General features: G+C 37.8%; 1 protein-coding gene across 1 annotated transcript in view; it reads left to right on the top strand.

Moving 5' to 3' along the window:
- Nucleotides 1–854: 854 nt before the first annotated feature.
- Nucleotides 855–22,624, top strand: part of slc4a5b (solute carrier family 4 member 5b) — a 28,734-nt gene continuing 6,964 nt past the window's right edge. The window contains exons 1-24 of the mRNA XM_068706360.1: nucleotides 855–984; nucleotides 1,347–1,507; nucleotides 2,343–2,498; nucleotides 2,686–2,793; nucleotides 4,950–5,005; nucleotides 8,916–9,073; nucleotides 9,516–9,603; nucleotides 9,692–9,846; nucleotides 10,188–10,313; nucleotides 10,996–11,170; nucleotides 11,273–11,406; nucleotides 11,534–11,714; nucleotides 11,803–11,893; nucleotides 12,881–12,933; nucleotides 13,748–13,939; nucleotides 14,386–14,499; nucleotides 14,767–14,880; nucleotides 15,790–15,951; nucleotides 16,518–16,696; nucleotides 17,558–17,630; nucleotides 17,730–17,798; nucleotides 17,939–18,112; nucleotides 18,611–18,775; nucleotides 19,969–20,080. Of these exons, the coding sequence (XP_068562461.1) occupies nucleotides 932–984; nucleotides 1,347–1,507; nucleotides 2,343–2,498; nucleotides 2,686–2,793; nucleotides 4,950–5,005; nucleotides 8,916–9,073; nucleotides 9,516–9,603; nucleotides 9,692–9,846; nucleotides 10,188–10,313; nucleotides 10,996–11,170; nucleotides 11,273–11,406; nucleotides 11,534–11,714; nucleotides 11,803–11,893; nucleotides 12,881–12,933; nucleotides 13,748–13,939; nucleotides 14,386–14,499; nucleotides 14,767–14,880; nucleotides 15,790–15,951; nucleotides 16,518–16,696; nucleotides 17,558–17,630; nucleotides 17,730–17,798; nucleotides 17,939–18,112; nucleotides 18,611–18,775; nucleotides 19,969–20,080 (3,049 nt within the window). The 5' untranslated portion in view covers nucleotides 855–931. The remainder of the gene's footprint in view (nucleotides 985–1,346; nucleotides 1,508–2,342; nucleotides 2,499–2,685; nucleotides 2,794–4,949; nucleotides 5,006–8,915; nucleotides 9,074–9,515; nucleotides 9,604–9,691; nucleotides 9,847–10,187; nucleotides 10,314–10,995; nucleotides 11,171–11,272; nucleotides 11,407–11,533; nucleotides 11,715–11,802; nucleotides 11,894–12,880; nucleotides 12,934–13,747; nucleotides 13,940–14,385; nucleotides 14,500–14,766; nucleotides 14,881–15,789; nucleotides 15,952–16,517; nucleotides 16,697–17,557; nucleotides 17,631–17,729; nucleotides 17,799–17,938; nucleotides 18,113–18,610; nucleotides 18,776–19,968; nucleotides 20,081–22,624) is intronic.

Here is a 22,624-nt window from a genome sequence, read left to right as displayed (position 1 = left end):
TTTAGTTCTCCACTGTCAACCCTGTAATAAATTCACAATCACATATGAATTGTTTTTTGGATCTTTAACCGTCAGAGGGTTCAAGGGTCTTGAAGAAAGAAGTTTTCAGTGTTTTTAAAAGCTTACACTTCAAATTATTCATAAAACAAAATACGTACATGTATTAAACACTGATTTGTTGATTAACTTCTTTATTTCTTTGTGTACTTTGTGTTTAAAAGCTTTTGCAGAATGCTTTTTATTAATAAAGAAGTGTAGCATTCAGAAGTATATGGTTTCTTTACTACGCTGTGGTACAAGTACGCTTACTTTCAGTACATGATAAGTATTCTAAAGTAGTCTAAAGTAGTGTACTTTTCCCCACATTTTGTGAACAATATTATTCAGAATATAATGTAAATGCATGAAGATATAATATATTTATAGTTTGGGTACTGGTTTAAAAATATACTACAAATTATAATAAATAATATAAAATGATAATAATAATGATAAACATTATAACAATTTGGGAAAAAGTACTAAAATAAACGCTTATGTCATGAAGTGCAGCTATTAATATAAACAAATTACAGCTTAAGTAGTTTCAATTTACCACCTATATATACAAGTATACTGATAACATACATACTAACTATACTAAAAGAGATATACTTTGATAAAAGAGTATTCTTTCTCAGTTAGCAGCTGAGGCTAGTTAGTCGTTAGTTCTGCAGGTGTTTGGTCATAAACCAAACTAATGGACAGCATTCAAACCTGGTGGAGAACATCCTGGTTTACATATGTTGCTTCTGACATGGCTCCAATGTGATTTAATGGGAAATGTGAAAGTAACCCTGTCTCCGTTTTTGCAGTGTCTCCTGCAGCAGAGCGGCTGCGCCACATACTGGGGGAGGATGACAGCACCCCAACACCCACCATCTTCACTGAGATGGACACGCTGCAGCATGAGGGGGGCGAACTAGAGTGGAAAGAGTCTGCAAGGTACACACACACACACACACACACACACACACACACACACACACACACACACACACACACAAACGTTTCATTAGTTTAGGATTTGGGGTCACTTTTGATGGGATTTAGAGGTGGAGGGGGTGCTGCTTGACACGACTACATGGGATTAAAGCGACAGTTTAGATTACATCAATCATTCTGTCACCACTTCACTGACTGAATTCCAGACCGTACCACTTTTTTCTCCTTCTTATTTTTAGCTTTTGTTGTCTTTTTTTTTTATCATACCTTTACTGTCTGACTATTTATTGTTCTTCTTTTGTTTTTACTTTCTTGTTTTTTACTGCCCACTCTGCTGCTGTAATCCTGCACATTTCTCTTAGGTGGGTGAAGTTTGAGGAGAAGGTGGAAGAGGGAGGAGAGAGATGGAGCAAGCCTCATGTCTCCACGCTGACCCTCCACAGCCTGTTTGAGCTCAGGACCTGTCTGCAGACGGGAAGCATTCTGCTCGACCTGGAGGGCTACTCACTGCCGCAGATCGTGGGTGAGTCCACACAGACTGTTGCATTGTTTTTGTTGCATTTGTAGAACAGCCAATAGGAACGCTTTCTCTCTGTGTGTATACAGTCGTATTAACATACACTGTATATAAGAAGTGGACGTCGTCATTGTGACGTCACCCATCGGTTTGTGGATGTTTTGAAGCCTCGGCCATTTCGACGTCGCCATCAGTGAACAGGAAGTGACCATATATGGATTGAGGAGGAGTGACGTAGAGACGCCGTATACGTTTCTGGTAGAGACCTGTCAATCACTGTGTAGCCCCGCCCCTAAAGCATACCCTGCTTTATGGTCTGTTTGACACTAAATGGACCATAATTTACTAAATGAACATCATGCTGTATTGAAGAAGACTTGAAACTAGAGAATGAGACCAGAAACTCATGTTTACAATGTTTACTGAGGGAATAAATCAAGAGAGAAGTAGAGTCATTTTCTCATAGACTTCTATACAACCAGAGGAGTCGCCCCCTGATGGTCGCTAGAGAGAATGCAGCTTTAACACATGAAGCTTTGACTTCACTGAATAGAACCAGAGGTTACCACCTGATTAAAACAGAGAAGTCTAGTTTCTCTCAGACCACTTGAATTAAAAATGCTAAAATGATTCTATGGTATTTTTGCTTAATGACGCCAAAGAGGAAACCTGCCTACTTTAACCTGCTGCTCCGTCTCTGACCCTCAAACCTTCTCTACATACAACTAACAACAACGCTTTCAAGAAAGAAGTCAAGCAAAGTATCAAGTGCCTGTTTATTTTCTAAGTCTGTGGTACAATATTCATAACTTGTTCATTGATTCTTTTTTATTTAATCCAGATGAGATTGTGGATCGACAGATCGCCGATGGTCTCATTCCTCCGGATCTGAAGGAGAAGATCAGCTTTGTGTTGCTCAGGAAGCACCGTCACCAGACCAAGAAGCCCATCCACCGCTCGCTGGCCGACATAGGGAAGTCTTCCAACGCTGCTTCCAGTAAGTTCATTCACCGTTTAAACTGATTTAAAACTACCAAATCTAACCTTCTAATTACACCCTAACGCTTCCTTTGTTTTCTGCCATGTTGATCACCACCTGTTTCACCTTCCCTCGTTAAAAACAACCACCTCTTCTGTGCTCATCGTCTTCACATCTTCTTCTTCTGCTGCTGCTGCTCGGTCAGACCGTAGTCCTCAGGTTAATCTGAGTCTTAGCACTAGTTCAGCTTCTGGGACCAACCGCTCAACAGAAGACCTCCGCTCTCGGCAGTCAGGCAGCCTTAGCCGTCTGCGTGAGTCTCAACACACACCCACACACACACACACACACACACACACACACACACACACACACACACACACACACACGCACGCGCACACACACACATTCATGCACCACAACTTCCTTCCTACATTTACAAGTACTGCACTTAAAGGTGTAATGTGTAAGATCTGTACATATACCTGTATATATGTACAGTATAATCTGTAAAATGTAGTTTTGTGACAGAAAAGAGAGAACTTTTTTAATGTTTTAATGAGCGGGCGTCACATTCAGTTAGCGGTTAGCTTTAGCATCGACAAAAATACGATTTGTTTTCTCGTTTCAGCAATAAACAAATTACCAAAAAACTGGAAACTTAGATTTTATGGACTCAGGTTAACTGCTGCCCACTATTGGAGCATGTAGCCAGGTATTACATGTGTTCAGGTATTACATGTGTTCAGGTATTACATGTGTTCAGGTATTACATGTAGCCAGGTATTACATGTGTTCAGGTATTACATGTAGCCAGGTATTACATGTGTTCAGGTATTACATGTAGCCAGGTATTACATGTGTTCAGGTATTACATGTAGCCAGGTATTACATGTGTTCAGGTATTACATGTAGCCAGGTATTACATGTGTTCAGGTATTACATGTAGCCAGGTATTACATGTGTTCAGGTATTACATGTGTTCAGGTATTACATGTGTTCAGGTATTACATGTAGCCAGGTATTACATGTGTTCAGGTATTACATGTGTTCAGGTATTACATGTAGCCAGGTATTACATGTGTTCAGGTATTACATGTGTTCAGGTATTACATGTAGCCAGGTATTACATGTGTTCAGGTATTACATGTAGCCAGGTATTACATGTGTTCAGGTATTACATGTGTTCAGGTATTACATGTGTTCAGGTATTACATGCAGCCAGGTATTACATGTAGCCAGGTATTACATGTGTTCAGGTATTACATGTGTTCAGGTATTACATGTGTTCAGGTATTACATGTGTTCAGGTATTACATGCAGCCAGGTATTACATGTAGCCAGGTATTACATGTGTTCAGGTATTACATGTGTTCAGGTATTACATGTAGCCAGGTATTACATGTGTTCAGGTATTACATGTGTTCAGGTATTACATGTGTTCAGGTATTACATGCAGCCAGGTATTACATGTAGCCAGGTATTACATGTGTTCAGGTATTACATGTGTTCAGGTATTACATGTGTTCAGGTATTACATGCAGCCAGGTATTACATGTAGCCAGGTATTACATGTGTTCAGGTATTACATGTGTTCAGGTATTACATGTAGCCAGGTATTACATGTGTTCAGGTATTACATGTGTTCAGGTATTACATGTGTTCAGGTATTACATGTAGCCAGGTATTACATGTGTTCAGGTATTACATGTGTTCAGGTATTACATGTAGCCAGGTATTACATGTGTTCAGGTATTACATGTGTTCAGGTATTACATGTGTTCAGGTATTACATGTGTTCAGGTATTACATGTGTTCAGGTATTACACATTGCACTTTTAAGTAAAGGAGTACTTCTTCCACCACTGATACACTCACTGTCTGCAGCTATAATGCTTAATAACTTGTCTGCTTTGTTCTATGTTTTTAATAAACTAAAATAACCGATCCCAGCTAACTCCCCTGTGCTGCATGATTTCAACACTTTGTGTGTGTATATTCTCACCATGAATACAATGTGTTGGAAAGATATTGCGTGTTTAGTTTAGAGATTTTGGTCCTATTGTGTGCGCCTGACTCACTAAATATATTTAGTGAGTCTATCTGGGTGAAGAGGATTATTATGAAAGGCTCTGTGTGGTATGTTCTTGTTCTCTCTTTGTTCCATTTAATTTGTTCCCAAATCTGCTCTGAGGTAGAAAAAGAAAAAGAAAAGGGAAATGAGTCATTTAAAGATAATCCCCCCCCCCCAGAACCAGACTGGTTATGGTGAAGTTCTGGCAAACATTGTGGACACACTTGAATGCCTCCGCTGTGGCTTTTATAACCATTTATTTGGATACAATTTTTCTCAGCTGTTACTGAATAAAATCTCCCTGAAACACAACTTTTACTTTCTTTTTTAAAACCTCAGATGGCATTTTGTGTTTTGTGAAATGTTAAATATAAGTGTGTTGTTTTCATTTACAGATCAGGTGCAGAGCCGAAGCATGAACGATATTTCAGACACACCAAGCACTGACCAGGTAACTGTTAGGTTCAATGTGTTTTGTGCATTTGTGGGTTTTTGCACAAAGTTAAAGCTACTAAGACTTTATATTCTGTATTTTTATAGACCAAAACCAACTATGTGTACGTTTGTCTCTTATTACTTTCTGACTTCCTGTCTGTAGACGCCAATCTTTAAAATCACAAACATATAGTTTCATCAGCAGTTTCCTAAAACATCTGGTCACTGTGGTTTGTTACCAAACATTTAGGAAATATAAATTAGTTGGGGACTATTTTCAGCGGCGGATGAATCTATATTTGGTGCTCTAGTGAGTGTCTGTAAGTGTGATTGATTCCAATGAAACTACAGAGTGTTGATGATGATGATGATGATGAAGGAACAGAAGTGAGGCTCACTGATGTGTTTTAATGGAGCTCTAAGAGGATGAAGAGATATCAGGTTGTGATACATTTACATGCGCTCTAATTTTTCTGATTCTAAAAATAATATTCTGAATTCGATGCTTGTCGTGTAAGCAGCATATTAACATGACGTCGGAGTCTGTTCTCGAGCATACAGCCGTAAAGACAAAACCTCGAAGGTAAGCGTTCAGAGCGATGACATCATGGGTACATGATGGGAGCAACATTGGGAAAGAAGAGGAACACTTATGAAGTACGTCACGGAGTCACGGCTGCACATGGGAATATTAGTGGAATGTTAATTTTCATCAGCTGGGTAAAGCGCTTAGTAGGAATGAAGTGGGATAAGAAAAAAGTAATATTTCATGAAAGAAAAATGAAAAAAATGGTGATTTTGGGTCTTTTCATGCGATTTATTGACGATAAGAAAAATGCAGTATATTTAATATCCTTTTTCTTCAAAGCAAGTTGGAGTTAAAGTTGAAGGCCACTGGATAGAAACACTTTGATTCATTGGAAATGAAGTGTTAACTTGCAGAAACACTTAAAATGCATTTTATATGCATATATGAACATTTACTGTTTTGTCTTTGAAATATGTTACAGTTAAAGAGTCGATCCACTTCATCCCTCGTGGTATGCAGCCGTGCAGATAGTTGTTCATTTCTCCAAACAGCTCCAGAAACACTGGGTCCTACATTTCCCATGATGCATTTTAAACAACGTCTCTTCATTATGCCCGCTCTGCCTCGTAAATGTCGATAGAATCCACATTCCCCCAGTTTGTATCACAGACTTCCTTCCACACATTTGTTATTTTCTGGAGCCCAAACTGAGATAACCCTGATGACATCACTATGATGTCATCAGGGTTATTATTTAACCAGCCTTCACAGAGCTCCTCCAGAGCCACAGAGGACATAAATTCAAACATAATTGTTTTTTAATATCTGGATTTTCAACACATTAAGTCGTTTCTATCACAGTTATTGATTTATTATCAGATAATTTCCTGTTGCCTCTGGGAGAATAACGTTCATGTCAGCTCTGTGCACAGATGGCATAAAGTGACATTTCTAAGTGTGTGTGTGTGTGTGTGTGTGTGTGTGTGTGTGTGTGTCAGAACGTATTCAGAGTTGACAGAACTGTTTAATCTCTCTAATCCACACAGCCTGGTGGCTGTTAAATAGTGTTCGTACCTGCGTGTGTGTTTCTACTCACGAGTGTGTGTTTGTGTGCAGACTTCTAAGCTTCCATTGTTCCTCTGAGCTGCATTGTTTTTCAGTACGACCATGAAGAACATTACAGTCTCAGTCACATGCATGTTTCATTTCATTGTTAACCAGCTGCAGTAATTTGGTGTTTTGTTGTTGGGGTGAATATCTTGACACGAACTTCAAAGAAAGAAAGAAATGTACTCGTGCATGTGACCGCTGGGACCGGTTTGATTATTTGTTCACAGAAGCCTGCATGGCACCTCGATCCCTCTTTGATCTCGTACAGTAAATAGCTACTGGAGGAGTTTAAAGCTACAGTACAGCTGCAGGTGGCAACACAACTGGATTATTCTTAAATTAGCCGTTAGCGTGAGAGGTTGAAATGTCGTGTTTGTAGTTTCTGAGGACCAAGAAGAGGGAAAGAGGAGCAGTCGTGTCGTGTTCAGACTTTCTCATTAACGAGGGAATTTAATCTCGAACAAAATCTCTAACAAAAGCAAATACAGTTACAAACTGAATCACACTATGAAGTACAGAAAAATAGATCTCATGAGATAGAGGTCTATTGCATTCCACCCAACAGGCTGGCGTATTCCAGTTAGTTGTAAAATGGTCAAAAACAGAGTTCCCGTTTTGCGGAAAAGCCTCAGGCTTTGTATTGCCTTAAAGTCCACCTCTTTCCATATGTCAGCAACACGTTTCGTTCAGGGATTGGCTGTGACTTCGATCTGCTCCTTCTCGAAACTGCCGGAGTCCAGTCGGCATCTTTGTTTTGCAGCTGCATCCTTATCTCAAGAATGGAGCCGCCGTTCTCGTAAACTGCACCCTAGCTAACATCCAGTTATCTTCATTTGTTACTTTTAGGTGGACATATCACAAGGCATCATTGTTCTACTACATTCATTAAGTTTCTATTTGGTTTTGGCCTTCAACATGTAATCATATTGTAACACACTGATCATCTCTAGGAACGCTTTAAGCATAGTTTTTCTCACAGTCGTTGAATTGATTTTAAAAAGCAGCATTAACAGATTAGGAAGAGATTTTAATTTAAGCGCCCACCACTCCACTGCCACGTGCTTCCTTGGTGAGGAGGAGGAGGAGGAGGAGGAGGAGGAAGGAGGAGGAAGAGGAGGAGGAGGAAGAGGAGGAGGAAGAGGAGGAAGAGGAAGGGCGTTGTGTTGTGTGATTTTTCTACTTTTTTAGATGTGTTTATGCCTCCGATATTGTGGAAGCAGTTGAGCAGAGCCTGAAGGCATCATAATGTAACTGAAGTGAACCTTCGTTGGTTAGCCGTTAGCGGTGCTGCTAACGTTACTAGCTCTCCTCCTGTTGGTTTAAACACTGATTGGTTGTTTACAATGAAACATGATCAGAGATCAGAGACTAGAAACACATGTTCTACTGAATACTGGAGGAGAACCATCGTCAGGAAAACTTTATTTACACTCTGATGGTTAACGTTAAAACTTTATTTACACTGTGATGGTTAACGGTTAAACTTTATTTACACTGTGATGGTTAACGTTTAAACTTTATTTACACCGTGATGGTTAACGATAAACTGTGTGATTAATCTGAGGTTCATAACCGTGAAGGGGATCAGTACGGATCCACAACGATCCGTTACACCACAAGTTTCCACTCATTTTTATCAGAATTTTAAGTTAGTGTGCACTTGTTATTTTCAACCTAGATAAAGTAGTTCTGTATCACAATGTCTATATGATTTCATCACAATATGATTCCATTGAAAGACAATAAATTATCATACGGAATAATCGCCCAGCCAGACAATCCATATTTATGGATATTCATTGTAACATGTTAATATGCTCTAAATGAATAGTCAGATGATTACAAAAGTTATTAGGATTCATCCTCTGGGTACCTTAAATAGGTGTATCTAATTTCATGACAAATCCATCTATTTATTAAGACATTTCACTCAGGAGGAGGGGGACATAAAGACTTTTATGCCAATATTGCCCTAAAAGGTTTCAGTGAGCTTCCTGCTAGAAGTCAACGTGAAAGAAATCATGTGTAACAGAAAGCACCGATGTCTTTTAATGTAGTTATCTAAAATCTATTCTGTAACGACTCAACTGCTGCAACTAATCACATGATTTGATCAGCCTCTAGCACATTATATATGCCAATTGATTGTGGCTGACATGAGCAGATAGGAAAGTTCAGCTGCAGTGCAACATGCCTCAAATGTGATTTCTACTCTCTCTCTCTCTCTCTCTCTCTCTCTCTCTCTCTCTCTCTCTCTCTCTCTCTCTCTCTCTCTTTCTACTTCCAGCTGAAGAATAAGTTCATGAAGAAGATTCCTCGTGATGCCGAAGCTTCCAACGTCCTGATTGGTGAGGTGGATTTTCTGGACAAACCCTTCGTCTCCTTTGTGCGTTTGGCTCAGGCCACGACTCTGGGAGGCCTCACCGAGGTCCCTGTGCCGACCAGGTGAGTGTGTCTTATGTGTCCTCTTTAATCTCTCTGCAGAGTGTGAGACTACGTTTACATGCACCAAATACTCCTCTTTTTTTATTCTGAGAAAGACAATATTCCTACTGTATACATGGCTAATGGAAATTAATATTGCACTAATTTCTCCTTCTGTTCTTCTGGACATCATCTCTACTCCAGCTCTACTAACTGTTGCTAGTTGGTTTGTGTTCAACACACAAAAAGAGACGTAAAAGACCTCTATTGAGACTCTGATAGTGAATGAGCTGTATGTCCAAAGAATAATCGTAGAAGCTCAACAATGTCAACATATCACATGTTTTAGTCTGAAAATTATCCTTTTAGAACCATATCAATTTCAAAATATTGTCATATTCTGAATAAAAGAATAAGAGAGTCTCTTTGCGTTTAATCGCCTCTCAACCTTCTGTTCTGGCAGGTTTCTCTTCATCTTGCTGGGCCCACATGGCAAAACCAAGTCCTACAATGAGATCGGCAGAGCTATCGCTACGCTCATGGTGGACGACGTAAGTGACGGCCACTGTCCCGCCACCGATGGACCGAACTCATTCGCACATGACATTTGATTTTGAAATCTTCTTCGCTTCCTGTCAGCTGTTCAGTGACGTCGCCTACAAAGCCAGGGACCGCGAAGACCTGATTGCGGGAGTGGACGAGTTTCTGGACGAGGTGATTGTCCTTCCTCCAGGGGAATGGGACCCCAAAATACGCATCGAACCTCCCAAGAAGGTTCCATCGGCAGAAATGAGGCATGTACACTTAATCAAACTATATTCAAACAGATTGTCTTTACCACTTGGGGGAAACAGAAACAAGTTGATATGTTTAACTTGTTAAAAAAAAAAATCTTTTTCCACATCCGGCAGAAGTACTTACAATATTTTCTCTTTTTGCTCTGTTTTTGGTCTCCTCCACCTCCTGACAAAAATATCTCTTTAGCTGCTAAATGCTCCACAATGTTTGACAGTTAGTCTCTAATGTGTCAGGTAGTAAACAGTGGCTTTTCATTGACTATAGCCACTTAAATGTCCATGTCTCCAAACTACAAACACTTCAAGTCAGCCATGTTCTGTCTCCGTGTTTCCCGCAGGAAGTCGGTGCTGAACCTGAACGAGCTGGGTCAGATGAACGGCTCGGCCGGCGGCGCCGCTGGAGGAGAAGACGAGGAGTTTCCGGCTCCACATGAGCTTGGAGAGGAGCTGAAATTCACTGGGAGGTGAGAAAAGGACTATATGATGTATCACAGCGTCCATTTTCCATCCTGTTTCTAAAACTAGAGATGCACCGATCGATCACCTCGCTGGAATCGGACGATTTTCCGCTTGATCGACCGATTATTTGCTGATCAGATTAACACACATGCACAACACGATGACATTAACAGACTCTGTCACAACCACAAATATAGTGTTACAAAACTTGGCGATGTTCTCGTTAGATTTTGTAATTTTTATTTTTATAAAATGCAACAAAAAAACAACAAATTAAGTGACATATTCAGACCATCAAGGAAAAGGCAAAAAATATATTACAATATATTGGATTGTAATTAATTTCCAGTAATTTAAGTGCTCTCGCCTGTCAGGAGGTTTACTGGCAGGCAATTAATATAATATAAAATAATACACAAACCTTTACATTTTCTGTAAATAGATTCATGAATGGTTTTGTATGAAAAAAATGTATCAATACAGAGTTCTAGATAAATTGTTGACTCTCCATAAAAGTCATATACACAGTATAGAATAATATTTTCTCTGATTCTAACATATCATGTTCCTAATTTATGAATATACAATTTAATTTTCCATGAAAGAAAAGTTACAAAAATGTCTGTGTGTGCGATCAAAAGTTTGGAAGGTCTCTTTCTGACGATGTGCTCGACCTGGTTCTGATAGATTCGGAGGCGGATTGTGGCTCGACATCAAACGGAAGATCCCGTGGGTCTGCAGCGACATCTACGACGGCTTCCATATCCAGTCCATCTCTGCCGTGCTCTTCATCTACCTGGGCTGCATCACCAACGCCATCACCTTCGGAGGACTGTTGGGGGACGCCACCGACAACTACCAGGTCTTTTTTTATCAAAGAACAAAAAAACAACTGCCCAGCCGGCGTCTCATCGGACAAAGTTTGACGTCGGGTTGATTGACGTCTCTCTTTCTCTTTTCAAAGGGAGTGATGGAGAGTTTCCTCGGCACCGCTCTAGCAGGGACCGTCTTTTGTGTTTTCGGTGGGCAGCCTCTCATCATCCTCAGTTCAACTGGACCCATTCTCATCTTTGAGAAGTTGCTTTATGAATTCAGCAAGTAAGTAAAAGCACGGACATGTGAACAGTAAAAAAACATATGAGGTGGTGTGAGCACTTTTTTCGCTTCAAGCTAGTGAAGTTACATAAAAATGACATATCGTGACGTCAACACTTTGTCTCAACAGGAGCAATGAGATCGACTACATGGAGCTGCGTCTGTGGATCGGCCTTCACTCGTGTCTCCAGTGTTTCGTGCTGGTGCTCTCAGACGCCAGCTACATCATCAAGTACATGACCCGTTTCACAGAGGAGGGCTTCTCCAGCCTCATCTCCTTCATATTCATCTCTGACGCCATTAAGAAGATGGTGGGGGACATTTGAAGGCGGGACTAAAACACCAACATGTTCAGAAGGACACTTAAGATAAATATAACTCCTGCTTTGTTTTTCACAGATAGGAGCCTGGAAGTATTACCCAATCAACCGCGGCTTCAAGCCTGACTACATCACCTCCTACAGGTGTGAATGCATCGCACCAGACCAGGGTGAGTCTTCAAACTTTTACTTTTTTCTCACCTAAAAAGTTCATAAATGGCTACTGGAATAACTGAATGATTCGGTAAATGAAATATTTAGAGTCGGAGCTGACAAACTTTAGCTGAATTTGGTTTGTTTTTGAGAGTGAGATGAGAAGATGGATATCTATTTATTGTCTAGAGGAGCAACGGATCATAAAACTCACGGTTCTGATCAGCACAAAGAAAAAAGGGAGCAAATAGAACTTCTGTTTCACCCTGCTTCCAGTCGTTATGCTAAGCTAGGCTAACCACGTCCTGAATGTGAGAAATGTGAGAATTTTCACTCTTGGAAATAGAAAAAAAAGCAAATGCATGAATTCCCAAGATGCTGAACTGACACATAATTATGTAAAATGTTTTTTTTGTACTTTATATATACGTAATAAGTTGCAAATCTCTCGTCTCTCATCTGTTTCTGCCTCATTTTTGGATGCTGTCTGACAAAGTGAGTATGTGGACACTTGATTTAGTATTTCTCTGACTATTTAAGCAACAGTCAAATAAAAAAAATGTAAGATGTCAAGTTTAGCTCAGGACTGTGCATGTGTAGTTTGATTAGATTTGCTTGACGACTCAGACTTTGATTTAAATGCTGCTGTGATTGAAGCACATATTAATAAACCTACGACAAAACAACAAAATATAGAAGTCTCTTGTGTAAAACAACCAAAACTAACTAACGTTGTGCGGACACGGTGGCTCTTTCACAGTAATATTATATTTGGGAATGAACTTTTGGGATCCCCTGTAAGCTGCACTCTTTTCAGAGCCAGAGTTTCCCGCCTGCAGAGATCATTTGATACACAAGATTTAAAGAAATGTTCCTTTAACACCCAACATCTGAAGTTGATCCTTCATGTCCTTATGGAGTTCTTTGTGTTATTTTCTCATTATATTTTCTACTCTGGGTTATTATTACCCATCATTCATTGTGTGTCCTCTTGTGTTCCTCAGCTCTGGCCTTCAATGTTTCAGCTCCAGCCGCAGATGACAACATGACTCTGCTGGTAAGTGACAAAAGACCGGAAACATTCCTCACCTGAACCTTTTCTGTTCCTCTCTGTGAAGGTAAAGGACAGAAGTAACTGAGATGCATCTCTAGTTTCTTTTGAGGGATTTTAAATTGTTTATTGTGATTTCACAATGACTCAAGCTTTACTGGACAGAAACTGGGCTCATATTTAAGAAGCATCTCAGGTTAGGAAGTCAGTCCTAACTGGGGAGAAAAATTGCGCATTTTTGCTCTGACTTTGAGGAGCAGAAGTAAAAGTATTTTTTCAGCTCTCTTGATTTAGGAGAGGCGTCTTGTGTCAGCTGATATTTAGGGAAACCGCAGAGGTGTCAGAACTGACAGGAGCTGGTGTTCAGGCAGAGATGTATAGGTTTGAGATGAGGACGTCTCACTCCAGAACTTAAGTACTAAAGTACTGATAGCAGAACCGCTAACTCTGGACCGCATCAATACTAACGGGTTTTTACGAACTAAGATCCGGTTCCTGTTCCTGATCTCTACACACAGACACATGCTGATTTTACTTTATTTCTACAAATGAAGAATGGGGAAAACATTTTTTAAATCCACAAAAGTGTCCAAATTAGTATTTGAATGATCCAGAAAGTGACAGGAAGATCATTTCTATTTTGTGGCTCTGATTGTCATAAAACAGCAATGTAATAAGAGACTCTAATGAAAGTCAGAGTAGGAAGTTCTGGTCCCCCCCCCCCCACACACACACACACACACACACACACACACACCACACACACACACACACACACACACACACACACACACACACACCCTTGTCCTGTCTTCTGCAGTTTAACTTGACCGGCCTGGACTGGAGTCAGCTGAGTAAGAAAGAGTGCATGAAGTTCGGCGGTATGCTGGTGGGCAACTCCTGTAAGTATGTTCCCGACCTGGCCCTCATGTCCTTCATCCTCTTCTTCGGCACCTACTCCATGACCGTTTCTCTCAAGAAGTTCAAGTTCAGCCGCTACTTCCCAACAAAGGTGAGACTCCTCCAATGCATGCTTCAAATTGCTAGTTAGCAGTAAATATAAAGTCCTCAATTCCACGTATCACAATGTGAATGTGTGTATTAATTCACAGCTCAAAATAGTCCCCAACACAAGCACTATTTATGAGTAATATTTGCTAAAACATACAGTTTTCTTCAGTTTCTTTTTGTGGGAATTGCTGATGATGAAAATAATCTAGAAAACCACTTTTTCCTTCAAAGCTGCTGAATATCTGCACGAAATATCAGCATCTTTAGTTTAAAAATATGCCGATTGCAGCCAGCTTCATCCCGTCCCTCTCCTTATCCAAACTTCTACCCAAAAAAACCTTTTATATCCATACCAGAATGTCCTCCCCCATGTTCTCTCCCATGTTCTCCCCCACGTTCTCCCATGTTCTCCCATGATCTCCTCTGCTCTCCCTGAATGTGCTCCAGCTCCGTTCCCTGATTAGTGATTTCTCCATCATTATTTCCATCCTGGTCTTCTGTGGGTTGGATCACCTGATGGAGCTGGACACCCCCAAACTGCACGTGCCCACTGAGATCAAGGTCCACTTTTACCTAAATACCTCTTTTTACCTTCTCTCGAAGTTTTTTTTGTACGTCCCTGCTTCAATGCATTTCTTTCCCAGAGGATGTTGTGTTTATGGATTTATAATCAGATGTTTGATTTATGAATGCAAGCGTTCTTTTACCGAGTATAATATATCTTTTTTTCCTGTCTTCTTCCTCATGTACGCACCTTGTTCTTGTACTTTTGCGTATATTTGTCTCCCCTCCTCTACGTCACACTCCCCCTTCTCCCTTTTGTCTCAGCTGAGGAAGCTAATCAGTGATTTTGCCATCTTCATGTCAATCATGTCCTTTGTGGGTCTGGATATGTTGATGGGGTTAGAAACACCCAAACTAATCGTTCCAACTGAGTTCAAGGTATTTGATTTCTCACTTTAATCTGTGTTTGGATATGTGACTGCTTTGGTGGTGGAAGTACAACTTTTAAGTGAAGCATTTCCATTTTTTTCTGCTTCTTTATATTTCTACTCCACTACATTTCAGAGAAAATAATATTTGATTGTTTACTACATTTATCTGACAGCTGAAGTTATTATAGTTTGACATAATTAACTTTCAGATTATGATTTTACATGTCAAGTAAAAAACAACATGGTTAAAGATTAAATCAGAGGTTTACAACTATTGTATACCTGTGACCTCTTTAGTCTGAGCCTCTTTGTCACATTTCAAATGTCTCTTTGATAGAAGTTCTATCAAAGAGACATTTCCGCTCTAAACTTCTCACGTGGTTGCATTTAACCAAAATATGACATAATTGAGAAAAGTCCAAAATAAACCCCAAAACGTCTTGGAAACGGTTTATTGCCAAGTACGTTACACATACGCGGAATTTGGCTTGGTGATTGGTGCATTTCGATAAACATAGTGCAACCCCTACCCCCGACCCTACTTTGAGAACCACTGGCCTAAACTACCTGTGTATAAAGTGGAGCGGTTACAACAGTAACATGCTGCTCTAACGCTGATGCTTCAGCAATATAATGTTACATTTAATAATCAGCTGCAGAGCCAAACAAGTACTTTTTCTTTGATACTTTACTTACGATTTTTAGTTGTAAAGGAGTATTTTTACATTGTTGTAGTGGTGCTTTTGATCTGAATACCTCTTCCCCCACTGCATGCTGTTATGTTTCAGTTGCATCAGTATCAATGTAGGATGTGTGCACTCACCTTTTTTACCTGTACTATATATTCATTTGTTATTGTCGCGTGTGTGTGTGTGTGTGTGTGTGTGTGTGTGTGTGTGTGTGTGTGTGTGATCAGCCCACACGTTCTGACCGTGGCTGGTTGGTGATGCCGTTCGGTAAGAACCCCTGGTGGTGGTATGTGGCCAGCTCTGTCCCCGCTCTGCTGGTCACCATCCTCATCTTCATGGACCAGCAGATCAGCGCCGTCATCGTCAACCGCAAAGAAAACAAACTGAAGGTAAAAGAACTGTCATGAACACTAGCTTATTTTACTTTACGGTAAAACCCCGTTTTACATTCAAAGAAACGGGACTTACCGGCAACTTCATCATCCACACATTTTAGACTGTGTATGTATACGTGAATGCAGCAAATATGGGTCACAATTTAATTTAATTTTATAGTATAAGTAGGTTTTATCTTTATCTTATGTTATGCATTTTATGTATATCTAATTTATCTTATTTGGATTTTTCTTATTTTATCAAGTTTGTTTTATTTACCATCTTATTTTCCCTGTTATGTTCACACTGTGTATTTCCCCTTATTGTAAAGCACAGGTATTAAAGGTGCTATACAAATAGTTTATTATTATAGTTTTAATTTGAAATCGACACAAAAAGTGTTGAGTTTGTTTGGCATAACGCAGTAACAAAAAACAAAAAGCTAAAACTTATACCTAACAAACATTAGAAACAAATGTTCGTCTCTAATATAAGCCTGCTTCAAATACAGGCCTGGTACCCTCTGTAGTTGAGGTAAATATCTATTTATTATGTATTTTCTCCTCTTCCTGTCTGGCAGAAAGGCTGTGGCTACCACTTGGACCTGTTCTGGGTGGGTGTGCTGATGGCCGTGTGCTCCTTCATGGGTCTGCCCTGGTACGTAGCCGCTACCGTCATCTCCATCGCTCACATTGACTCTCTGAAGATGGAGAGTGAGTCCAGTGCCCCCGGAGAGCAGCCACAGTTCCTCGGAGTCAGGTAACACTGAACTGACACTGAAGTGACTGTGTGTGTGTATAGTTAATGTTTTAGTAACAATGTTAATATTGTTAATGTATTAGTAATATTGTTAATATTGTTAATGTTTTTTATAATAATGTTAATATTGTTAATGTTTTAGTAATATTGTTAATATTGTTAATGTATTAGTAATATTGTTAATATTGTTAATGTTTTTTATAATAATGTTAATATTGTTAATGTATTAGTAACAATGTTAGTATTGTTAATGTTTTTTATAATAATGTTAATATTGTTAATGTTTTAGTAATATTGTTAATATTGTTAATGTATTAGTAATATTGTTAATATTGTTAATGTATTAGTAACAATGTTAGTATTGTTAATGTTAATATTGTTGTTTTTTATAATAATGTTAATAATGTCAATGTATTAGTAACAATGTTAATATTATTAATGTATTAGTAATATTGTTAATATTGTTAATGTATTAGTAACAATGTTAGTATTGTTAATGTTTTAGTAATATTGCTAATATTGTTGTTTTTTATAATAATGTTAATATTGTTAATGTATTAGTAACAATATTAATATTATTAATGTATAGTAATATTGTTAATATTGTTAATGTTTTAGTAATATTGTTAATATTGTTAATGTTTTAGTAATATTGTTAATATTGTTAATGTTGGTAATGTTTTAGTAATATTGTTAGTTTTTTATAATAATGTTAATAATTTTAATGTATTAGTAACAATGTTAATATTATGAATGTTTTAGTAATATTGTTAATAATGTTAATGTATTAGTAATAATGTTAATAATGTGTGTGTGAATCATTTCCACTGTGTTTAATACTGTATGCGTCTTTATTTTTAGGGAGCAGAGGTTGACGGGCATTCTGGTGTTTGTTCTGACAGGACTCTCAATTTTCCTCGCTCCAGTTCTTCAGGTATGTTAGTAGACGTGAACATGGTCGATTGTGTGATGTTTCTTTTTCTAAACACTTACTTTAAAGCTGTATTTTAAACTGCTGTTCTGTTTTGTTCAGTACATCCCTATGCCAGTCCTTTATGGAGTGTTCCTTTACATGGGAGTGGCCTCCCTGAGTGGCATCCAGGTAGAGATAATAAAACGTTCATGCTGTATAGCCATGTGTTACTTATGTTATCCTTAATAAATGTTCCTGCACAGAATAAAATAGGTACACATCAAACAAAAGAATAGTTGTAGAACACGTTCTGTCTCTTTTTGTTCCAGTTCTGGGAGCGTATCAAGCTGTACCTCATGCCGCCTAAACACCAGCCAGACTTCTCCTTCCTGCGTCATGTTCCTCTGAGACGTGTCCATCTCTTCACCCTCGTCCAGATCATCTGTTTGGCCGTCCTCTGGATCCTCAAGTCCACCTTCCTGGCCATCATCTTCCCAGTAATGGTGAGTGTGTTACCCTGTGTCTTGTGTCCTTTATGTTTGTGGTATTAATTAATCATTTTTATATGATAAAACAAATAATAATGTTATTGTATTAGAAATAATGTTAATATGTTATGTGCTAGTAACAATGTTAAGAATGTTAATGTTTTAGTAACAATATTAATATTAGTGTATTAGAAATAGTGTTAATATTATGTGTTAGTAACCATGTTAAGAATGTAAATGTTTTAGTAATAATATTAATATTAGTGTATTAGAAATAATGTTAATATGTTATGTGTTAGTAACAATGTTAAAAATGTTAATGTTTTAGTAATACTAGTAATAATATTAGTGTATTATGAATATTGTTAATATTATGTGTTACTAACAATGTTAATAATGATAATGCATTGGTAATAATTTTAGTAATATTAATGTATTAGTAACAATGTTAGTATTGTTAATGTATTAGTTATCATTTTAATATTAATGTATTAGTCCTACCTCTGTGCGTAGATTCTGGGTCTGTTGGTCGTGAGGAAGCTGCTGGATCTGATGTTCTCACAACACGACTTGGCCTGGCTGGACGACATCCTGCCGGACAAAGACCAGAAGAAGAAGGAGGATGACAAGACGAAGAAGAAGGACAAGAAGAAAGCGGAGCCAGAGAGCGATGAGGAGGTGAGGGATACGTTGACAAATATACACAAATACCATATCTGCCTGCCAAACACACACAGCTACTGTAATCTACTGTATTTACTGTATTTAAATGTGTGTCTCTCCATCTTGTGTTAGTTGTGTCGATCCTGGGTTTGTTGTCTCTGACTAATACTGTATGTTTCTCCTCTCTGTCCCACAGTGTTGCTGAAAAGGCACTGTACAACACTTACTACAGTCTTTGTGTCCATCCATCCTCCTCTTATTGCGTCTGTCTAGCTCTCCCACTGTTGTTCACATGATTCTGATTGAATGATAAGGCTGGTGCTTATCTAAATTTTTGTCAACAAATCCAATGAAAAGACAAAAAAATCAACTATGTTTAAGGTCACACCAGAAAGTGAAATTAATCCTTTTGTCCTCTCGAAGTCCTGACGTTTAAATCTGTGAGAAAAAAAGAAAGATCACAAACATTTTGTGATTATACAGAATTTAAAGCTAGAGAAACTGAAACATTTGAGAAAATGTGGCATCTCTTCCTGTACTATGCTGAATCTAAGCTTTACATCTCCTCATATGTTATTTATAGACTTAAAGTTATTGTCATTATTTTTTAGACACAAAGCATCTGCAAATCTTCTGATATTGAATTCTCAAGCAACTTGGGCCTCCTCTTTTTAAAATATTTTTATTTCTCTTTATATTTTATTTTTTTTGCGTTTTTGTTTGTTTGTTGTCAATATTCTTTTAATTTTTTGTCCTATTTGCTCTTTTGTTTGTAAAACACAAACATGTAATTTTCATTGAACTTATATGTAAACTTGAAAACTAATAAACAGAATTTAAAAAGAAGGGAGATCACAAATATATATTTTCATTTTTACAAAAAATCCTTAGTAATTTCCTAAAACAGCTGGTCACTGTAATTTTTACCAAACAGACAGGAGGAAATAGTGCATTTGTAAACAGATTATTTTTAGCAGTGGTTTAATCCACATTTGGGGAAAAGTGTCTGTGGGTTTGAGTTAAAATAAACTACAGTGTGTGTGTAATGTGTTAATGAAGTGTGGCTCATTGATGTGTTTTCAATGGACCACTATGGCTCAGAGGAAGAAGCTGTTTGATGATAACAAAAATAAAGGATACATGGAGTCTTATTCTTTAAAATCCCAGTTTGTCCTGCATGCCGACCTCTTCGTCTTTTTGTCCCTCAGCCCAACAGCTCTGTCCCCCCTCCAGTGAAGATTCCCGTGGAGGCCCCAGAGCCCCAAACAGAGCCACTCCCCGTCCATGTTAACCCTCCCACCCAAAACCAAACCTCTGATTGTAAGTAAGCCAACCCTCTCCTCAGTCTCTTGTTGTGTCAGTATTGTTGGTTTAAATGTTTGATACCATTTATTGAATGTGATGGATGAAGTGCTAATAGAGCTTTTTGTTACTCTTGATGGATGATCATTTAGAAATTTCACATTGACTACTTTTACGAGCAAACAATAATATCATTTTTTATAATTACATCGGCATGTAACACTATAACTTTTTTAATGACATTTTATGACATACTATGAATTTTCGTGACATACAAATTATGATCTATGACAGTATAATTAATGTTTTTTATGATTTATTGTACTGACTTTTTCATGAATATATTAATATTTTTGATGATGTTCAATGTCTTATTACTACCTATTATACTGTCACGTTTTTTGTCATAATATACTGTTTGTATGACATTTTTATGTTATGATATAGTCATACATTTTTTTAGCAAGAATGCAGAACTGAAATAGCATGTCAAAAAAAATCATAAAAACGTCATAGTATAGCATGTCAAAAAGTCAGTGTAGAAAGTCGAAACAAGTCATAGTATAACATGTCGAAAAAAGTCATAGTATAAAGTGTCGAAAAAAGTCATAGTATAACATGTTGAAAAAAGTCATAGTTTATTATGTCGAAAAAAGTCATAGTTTATTATGTCGAAAAAAGTCATAGTATAACATGTCGAAAAAAGTCATAGTATAACATGTCGAAAAAAGTCATAGTATAAAGTGTCGAAAAAAGTCATAGTATAACATGTTGAAAAAAGTCATAGTTTATTATGTCGAAAAAAGTCAGTCATAGTATAACATGACTATGACTTTCAACAAACTATGACTTTGTTGAAAAAAGTCTGTGTAGCATGTCGAAAAAAGTCATAGTATAGTATGTTGAAAAAAGTCAGTATAACATGTCGAAAAAAGTCAGTGTAGAAAGTCGAAACAATTCATAGTATAGCAGGTCGAAAAAAGTCATTTTGACATTTCGAAAAAAGTCATAGTATAGCATGTCGAAAAAAGTCATAGTATAACATGTCGAAAAAAGTCATAGTGTAGCATGTTGAAACAAGTCATAGTATAACATGTCGAAAAAAGTCATTTTGGCATTTCGAAAAAAGTCATAGTATAGCATGTCGAAAAAAGTCATAGTATAACATGTCGAAAAAAGTCATAGTATAACGTGTCGAAAAAAGTCATAGTATTGCATGTCGAAAAAAGTCATTTTGGCATTTCGAAAAAAGTCATAAAAAAGTCATAGTATAGCATGTCGAAAAAAGTCATAGTATAACATCTTGAAAAAAGTCATAGTTTATTATGTCGAAAAAAGTCATAGTCATAGTATAACATGACTATGACTTTCAACAAACTATGACTTTGTTGAAAAAAGTCAGTGTAGCATGTCAAAAAAAGTCATAGTATAGTATGTCGAAAAAAGTCAGTATAACATGTCGAAAAAGTCATAGAATAGTATGTTGAAAAAGTCATAGTATAACATGTCGAAAAAAGTCATAGTATAACGTGGCGAAAAAAGTCATAGAATAGTATGTTGAAAAAAGTCATAGTATAACGTGGCGAAAAAAGTCATAGTTTATTATGTCGAAAAAAGTCATAGTATGGCAAGTGGAAAAGTGTCATGAAAAAAAGTAAAGTATGACTTTTTCTATATTGAAAAGGCTTTGTAGGCTGTCAGAAATGGGAGACCAGACGAGCTTAGAGTTCATGAATAACCATATTTATTTTCATAACAACAGTAACAAACAGTACAAATGTGGAAATCAGTAATTAGTCATTTGAACATGTATGGATGTGTAAAAATGTCTGCAGCAAACAAAACAAAACATCAGCAGGTGACGACTCCGTGGGCAGGTGGTGATTTATTTATATCAGGAACAACACCCGGTCCAAGACCTGGTCCCTGAAAGACAAGAGACATAAACCTAGTGGTCATTAAAAAAGGTACACTATAGCATGTCAAAAAAAGTCATAGTATAGCATGTCGAAAAAAGTCATAGTATAACATGTTGAAAAGTCATAGTATAGCTTGTTGAAAAGTCATAGTCTAGCATTTCAAAAAAAGTCATAGTATATTATGTCGAAAAAAGTCATAGTATAACATGTCGAAAAAACACAACGCATGTAATTGGTCGGTTTGTTTCCTGGACCACTGACCGAGCGCCGTAAAGGCTAGAAAAGCTGCGGCGGTTAAAATATAGGCGCTCCATCAAAATGTAATAATTCTCAATTATCTATCGGTTTTAGGTCCAGGGTCCGGATATAACGACGTCTGGGTCCGGATCCGTACCGCGGTCCGCCTATTAGTGACCCCTGGTATAGCATGTCCAAAAATGTCTTCAAAAAAGTCATAGTATAGCAGTTTGAAAAAAGTCATAGTGTAGCATGTCAAAAAAAGTCATAGTATAACATGTCGAAAAACGTCATAAAAAAGTCATAGTATAGTATGTAATCAAAGAGTTAGTGTTGTCAGTCAAAAAAAACGTCTGCTTTTCTATATTGAAATGGCTTTGTAGGCTGTCAGAAATGGGAGACCAGA

The sequence above is a fragment of the Cebidichthys violaceus genome, unplaced genomic scaffold (assembly GCF_023349555.1).
Source record: "Cebidichthys violaceus isolate CVI_PGR_0920_01 unplaced genomic scaffold, fCebVio1.0.p SCAF_12, whole genome shotgun sequence".
Classification (NCBI taxonomy): domain Eukaryota; kingdom Metazoa; phylum Chordata; class Actinopteri; order Perciformes; family Stichaeidae; genus Cebidichthys; species Cebidichthys violaceus.
Note: the sequence above shows the minus strand (reverse complement) of the source record. Positions and strands in the feature narration are given on the sequence as shown.